Below are 7,008 nucleotides of genomic sequence, written 5' to 3' on the forward strand. Positions count from 1 at the left end.
AGTGTTTTCGTCCATTCCAAAGAATAATCTCATGTTACTTCTAGGAGGCGATTCCGCTCCAAACAGGTAGTTTCAAGAATGATATCTACGAAAGAAAACTCTTGGGGAGAAGAACATTGTGTTCCTTAACCGGAAACATGCAAGCCTCATTGTGCAAGTGTTCGGTGGAAGACATCAAGCGACACGTCTGAAGTTTATTAGTCTGTCTCCCATTATATGCAGGCGACCATACTGGTACTGGTCGATTACCTTGAAAGGCTCATATTTTTAGTATTTTCTCCCAGGTGTGACACTTCAAATCTTGGAATTGTTAACAGTCGGCACAGGGTTCTAATATTCGATATCAAAAGATTTGAAAAGTTATGATCCACCATTTTTAGATGAGAGGTGCCGCACAAAAGGCTCTATGTTTGCAAAGTGATGATACCCCAAATTTGCCAACAGTTCACATACAGCTCTGTCTGACCATCTTTACAATAAAATATATTGCTTCTGGCCTGTTCTTCTTCTGTTCTCACATAAACACCGCTTACGCGGTTTTAGCCGAGTTTACAACAGCACGCCAGTCGTTTCTTCTTTTCGCAATGTGGCGTCAATTAGAGATTACAAGCAAAGCCACGTCCTTCTCCACATGGTCTTTCCAACGGAGTGGAGATCTTCCTCTTCCTCTGCTTCCCCTGGCGGGTCTTTTCGGAGGCTGTTGTTTAATTTTCATTGGGGGCGTTTTTCACGCGGCGGGTCCCAAACCTAGCCCACAACCCTGGGGAAGGTATGATTCGCCTTCTCACTTTAGCTTGCCTACAAACGGATGTTCTTTGGCTACCCAGAGGGTGCTAAGGCGGGAACTCGTGGGCTGCTTGAGCCATATGTGAAAGAATCATTTCTGGCCACTCTCAAGTGAATGGCAATGAGAGAACTTTACTCACTTGCATTAACTTAACATAACATAACACTCCATCCTCCCTTCCCTTCTGTCCTTTTACTTTAGTAAGATAACGCACATATATAGTGGACGGGCGGTCAGACATCCCAATTTCACCCATCATCCTTAACCTCGTCTCATCTTCCTGATCAATTGGATCAGCACTATTCTATATACATCAGGGTTAGTTTTATGTGCTATAAATAACCGTCATATGATCAAAACTATTATATTGCAGGTAGATAGGTAGGAGTGATGCCACTTCAGGCTCAATTAGCGCTGATACGCCATTTCGATGCAACAAATTAGGAAAGTAAATATTTTCATTTTTTTGACATTAGTAATATAATTTTAATAAAAACTAACGATTTAGTTAAGATAAATCTTTTTATTAATATTACCAACAAACTTAAAAATAACGGAGAAGTCACTGCGACATTGTTTACTATTTCTTTACTGTCTAAGTGAATTGATTATTCACGTTTGTGGAACAGTTTCAGTACAGTTCAACTTTATTCACAATTTTAGTAATCAGCGTTTCAAAAGCTTCCTCTATCATGCTTATATATTGTTGTGTATCCTTGAAGCACTTTTGTTTTGTATTTGATGTAAGTTGCATTTGAGTTGAGTTAATACCTAAAGTTCCCTGTGAATGCAAACTCTTTCCAGTTAACATCAAAATATTAATACAGTCGTCAACTAAAATTGGGAAAGCTTCCGCGAATCGTATAAGGGCCGGAAGAATGTTACTTAAAAATTTGCACTTAGCATGTGTGGAAAGTAGAGATAAGGAAGATTGGACTGTGTTAATACAGAATTTTGAGACACTCAAACTTTTGGGTATAGCGTATTTAAGAACGAGATGTGATGCTAAATCGATTGTAAAAATTTGTTTATCCATTTCCGGCATACTGAGAAATTCATGCAAAAAATCTATACATATATGCATTGAAGGGACTCCCATTACCATCATTGGTATAACTTCTCGTGGATATGTTTGGAAGTGAACTAGTTTAGCTAAGGAAGGTTCGGATATAAAAGCCTGATGTATAAATGAGCATATTATGCCTTGCGTTTCTCGTAACGAAAACGTTGCTACCGTGTCTTTTGCATTTTTGTTCATGTCTGCTAAAACCTCCAGAAGTATATGCACAGCTGCGCTCTCCTGAGATGCAATTAATGCTGTCTTCAATTCATCGCGATCACTATCACTTTGTAACTGACCATTTTTATCTAATATCTGTTTAGATTGCATTTGTATGTTGAGAAAAGCTTTAGATGCGGCCAAACTTCCTTGAAGTATTCGGAGCAGTATCATTAACGTGTAAGGAGAGTAAAACACATGTTTACCGCACCTGAAATATGTAAATCGTATATTTCATTTCTTCGGAGTAAAAAAAAAAATAGCTATATAAATAGTTGTAGACATACCTTAGAACCTGTAATGGATCCAATAAATCTTCATTAACATATGTACATCTTGTAGCACCAGTTTCCGCATTCATTACAGAATTTAAAGACATTTTCCAAAAACTAGTAGGTAAAACCGAATTAAGTCGTAACCATATATCCTTATAGAGTTCTTGAATAATTCGTGGAACGTTTTTCTGAAAAACTTTTGACATGTTTTCAACTATTAAATCTGTATATTGCGCAAGATCTTCAGCAGGCAGCTTTAAAAGCGCTTTAAAAACCCGTATTGCTATTGCCGGTTTCGTACTTATTTTTTCAAGTGCCTTAATAACAAGAGCACGTTCAATTTGTTTATTCACCATGAGGTTTGGTGATACTGGATTAGATACATAGTGCTCCTCCATCCAATCGTCAACCATGCTCAAATGAGGATAGTTGGAGATAATTAAGCGAAGTAATGGATGAAATAGACCAGCGTAATCATTTTGATATTGTTCCGCTTTCTGCAACAAATACTTCATAGGCAGCTCTGCCAGGAAGTTATTGGTATACTCTTTTATTTTTCTTCCGGCGGTAGACTGATTGTGTGTATTAGAAAGACGAGTCTCTTCATAAAGAACCAAATAATATAGTATAAGTAGTTGAGCCGTTAAATTACATTTTACTTCAATGCCCACTATTTCCTCCAATTCTGCGGATGTAGCGCCAATTGAAATAGTTTGGGTGGCTCCAAAGAAGTTTTTATTATCAATAGTAGTAGCTTTCGATGATTTAAAAATATGTAAAATTTCGGTTTCAGAGAATGGTTTATGCATGTGATCAACATTGACTTTCCCCAACGGATTCGGTACTATTAACGAATTAACATAAACTTCTATTAAAGCTGGCATTACAGGATGAACTGGTCGCACAGAATTACAGATTTGCTTGTAAATCCATAGTTTAATAGGAACTTTATGCTTTAAAAATGCTCGAGATTTCAATAATTGATGTATACAATGGACCGAAAGATAACCGGAAATATTTGCATTTAAATTGGGTGTTACTGGCACGCGAACTGCATGAGATGCGACCACTTGTTCAGTAAATAGATCTTGTGTGAAAACTTGTTTTATACGATTTGTACTATTTGGACGAATAGGAATTTTCATGGCTAAAGTAGAACAAACTAACTCGCTGATGGCAGTTATTTGATTGCTATGGAAATGTATTGCGAGCAAGAGCAACATTTCACCCAGAGATGCAGAGGTGTCTGACTTTCTGCCAAAAAATTTATCTTCCTTTATAAGCCATTGTAGCCATTCAACTGATTTATTTTCAAGAACTGTTGTTGATACAAGAGATGGACACGCAATAAGCATACAAAGGGCCAATGAGACGAATCGAAGTCCAGATTGTGTTGGTTGTGGGCGGCTAGTAACTAGTTGAGTTAACATATTGACTTCGTCATCATTAAATCTAAACGTAAAAATAAAAAATATAAAAAATAGAAATAAATTATTAAACAAGGCTTTCTAAGTTTTATTTAATATATGTACATATATGTGTGTACATCTAAAAAGCTCTCAGATTTAATTTATCGAAAATTTACTATACAAAAGTCGACAGTTTTTTCTGAATCAATGGAATCAGAATTGCTTGGAAAGACATTTGTAAACTTTTGCAACATGTTGCTACAGAGTACAATAGTTTTGTTCACCTATCGATTGTATTTATTGTCTAAAACTAATCGAGATAAGACATATATATATAAATGATCAGGACGACGAGATAAATTGAAATCCGGGTGACTGTATGTCTGTCCGTCCGCCCGTGCAAGCTGTAACGTGAGTAAAAATTGAGATATCTTGACGAAATTTGGTACACGTGTTTCTAGGTAAAAAAAAGTAAGGACGAGTTTGTAGATGGGCGTATTCGGACAACTTTTACGCCCACAAAACGCCAATAACCAAAAAAAAAGTACCATAACTAAGCACTAAATTAAAATATAAAATTCCAATTTTTCACAGGAATGCAAAAAATTTTGAAAAAGTGGGCGTGGTCCCGCTTTCTTGTAAGTTTAATGTACATATCTCCTCAACCACAGAAGCTACAAAAGCCGAATTCGCCTAGCGAAAATATTATAAAAACTCCTAACGACAATGTGAAAAGCGCGATAAACCAATTACTAAATGCGGCAGAGACATTGAATGTTACTTCTGAGATAGTATGAGAGGGCTTTAAAGGAGTCGGTGTCAAAATTGGACGATGGGTGTGGCATCACTACTTTTAGGTGAAATCACATATCTCGAAACCCGCCCGACCTATTTCAACCAAATTTGGTACGTGACATTCCTCTGACATTTGTATGTTACAGTGTTAGGACTACAGCCACGCCATACTTCCATGTAATACAATTTTAAATTTTACTTTAAACTTTCACTTTCCTATTTACTAATGATCCAAACTGTTCCAAGTTCAAGTCCCTAGGAACTGAATATGTGGTTCCAGTGCCCGGGCGCAACGTTTTGAGGGCGGCAAAACGATCTTATTATAAAAGATAAAGAGTTGTACACTCACAATGTAATAATCTGAATAACAATGAAAAATATAATTTTTACTCGAATACTCTTCAGTCTTTGAATTGTCTTACATCTTTTGGCTTATATCTTTCTTAAAAATATTGATAGAACTTAAAAATGCACTTTTCTAGCTTTATCTAGCGACGTGTCACTCTCACAGTTACCACATGCTTTGGATGTAACACATACTTTTATTTCTCCAAATTTTCAAAAATGATATTTAAAAACTCCAAATCGGGCAAAAATTCTTGCAAATTGTGTCAAAAGTGTACAAGATATAGGGCGAAAATGGGTTTTTTCTATGGATTTTACTAAGATGTCTTGTAAATTTCCTACCAATTTCCTCAAAACCCGTATGAAGAGAATTTTGGAACTTCAGAATTTGCGTGGCTTCTAGTTCCTAAATTTTATATACTTAATATCGAAGATATTTTGTAAAAATTTACTTTTGTTCGAACCACCTTATGAAACTTGTAGGTATGAGGATAAAGGGGGGCGGCAGAACATCCTTGACCCCGGGCGCCCAAAGTTGTAGCTACGCCACTGGTTATACCCGAACTTAGCTCTTCTTTACTTGTTCTTATTTCTTATTTTTCGCAATTTTTAATAGGTTTAAAGATAAGGTGCCAATCTCCTATTTTTGTACATTAAGTAAAAACAGAATTAGGCGTATATACATACATATGTTACACTTACTTCAATCCGGCTATTCCACGCAAAGCGCAATATAAACGCATTAACACCACTCCTTGTACAGTATAATCTTCCCCATTTCCTGGATTTAAAGATTTTTGAACATTTTTTTGCAACTGTTGCAATAGCTCTACTCGCACTAAATTCAATGCGTCGCTCTTTCTTTTCTGGCTTGACCTTATATAAATAGCGAACCACGTCCGAACATTTTGATCATTGCCGAGTAGCATTCCAGTGAGAAAGGCCACCTAAGAGAATATAGACGTATGATTACATATGAAATAAATATACATGTAGATTTCTAAAATAATCAAAGGCTATCCGAGTGTCTGAAGCACCGACCTTCTGCATAGTTACTAAACAAAGTTAGTGAATATGTAAGTTATTACTTACCAAGTCTTCGGGAAACTTTAAACAAAGTTTGAGCATAAAAGATGGAACTTTTAGAATCTCTACACATATAGATCGCGTTGGCAATGCTTGAGATGGGTTCATTTCATTTAGCGCCATTAATAATGAGAGTTTTAGTTTCCCTTCATTACTTTCTTCATCACAATTCAGAATAATATGTGTAACCACATCCCTGTAGCAATCAGGAAAATTTGCCACTAAAGCGCAAATAATACGTTGTCCATTTTGCACATGCACCAAAGCATCCGCTAATTCCAAAATATTCAATAAGGAAGGAAGTTCCGCCAAGGCAATACATAAAATATCGACAACTTCCTCCAAATAGATTCCATCGTCCAGAATCTCTGATTGCAAAAATGTTTTTTGATCCGATAATTGCCATTGAATATTAAAAATCTCAGATAAAACAACTCGCACCTTCCGAGTAACATCTGCGCGCTCAAATCCGAGAGCTATACCGGTTTGTAAACCAAATTCATGCTGCTGCCCTTCGAAGTACACCGACTTCTGCCGTGCTTGCAGCTCTTTTTTTAATTCCTGTTCTAACTCATGGTAATTCACTTGCAAGTATGAAACTATACTATTTACAACTTCAATTCCAATGAGAACCGCTAAAATTTGTTTACGCGATTCCATTGATGATTCCGTGTTATCAAGAGGGGACAATAAACTCATCCGTACTAGTGAAGGTAACACCGGACGTATTTCGTGAGATGGATAAGTGGAAAGAGCTGCAATATCCAAATTTTGCATGGCCGCAAAAACTCTTGAAGTTATATTTGCCATTTTGTCTTCAAAATCGATTTAAATATTTACAAACAAACAAGTTCTTTAAACCTAAATCATAATGTCAAAATATTACTCGGAATAGGGATGGTACGACCGGCTTACTCGATTATAAAATTGATAACTTGGCGGTAAGCTACCAATCGGTTAAATTACAGTGCTATCAAAAATGTTAAACTTTCTAAAAGGTTTAAAAGTGATAAGCGAAACTCTTCTATACGT

The 7,008-nt window shown here is 36.3% G+C and overlaps 1 protein-coding gene across 1 annotated transcript; it reads right to left on the reverse strand.

Annotated features, from left to right (window-relative positions):
- Positions 1-1,290: 1,290 nt before the first annotated feature.
- LOC126760063 (integrator complex subunit 2) lies at positions 1,291-6,881 on the reverse strand. Its single transcript, XM_050475424.1, has 4 exons — positions 5,983-6,881; positions 5,593-5,837; positions 2,354-3,793; positions 1,291-2,277 (listed from the first exon to the last, which is right to left on the reverse strand). Exons 1-4 carry the CDS (start codon positions 6,784-6,786, stop codon positions 1,419-1,421), a joined length of 3,348 nt encoding a protein of 1,115 aa, XP_050331381.1. The 5' UTR covers positions 6,787-6,881; the 3' UTR covers positions 1,291-1,418.
- Positions 6,882-7,008: the final 127 nt, after the last annotated feature.

The sequence above is a fragment of the Bactrocera neohumeralis genome, chromosome 5 (genome assembly GCF_024586455.1).
Source record: "Bactrocera neohumeralis isolate Rockhampton chromosome 5, APGP_CSIRO_Bneo_wtdbg2-racon-allhic-juicebox.fasta_v2, whole genome shotgun sequence".
Lineage (NCBI taxonomy): Eukaryota > Metazoa > Arthropoda > Insecta > Diptera > Tephritidae > Bactrocera > Bactrocera neohumeralis.

Excerpts from the sequence above, each read along its gene's own strand:
- LOC126760063 (XM_050475424.1), bottom strand. The coding sequence starts at position 6,786 with ATGGCAAATATAACTTCAAGAGTTTTTGCGGCCATGCAAAATTTGGAT. Across the intron at positions 5,838-5,982 it reads TAAAGTTTCCCGAAGACTTG|GTGGCCTTTCTCACTGGAAT; the intron begins GTAAGTAATAAC and ends ATATTCTCTTAG. Across the intron at positions 2,278-2,353 it reads GATCCATTACAGGTTCTAAG|GTGCGGTAAACATGTGTTTT; the intron begins GTATGTCTACAA and ends TACATATTTCAG.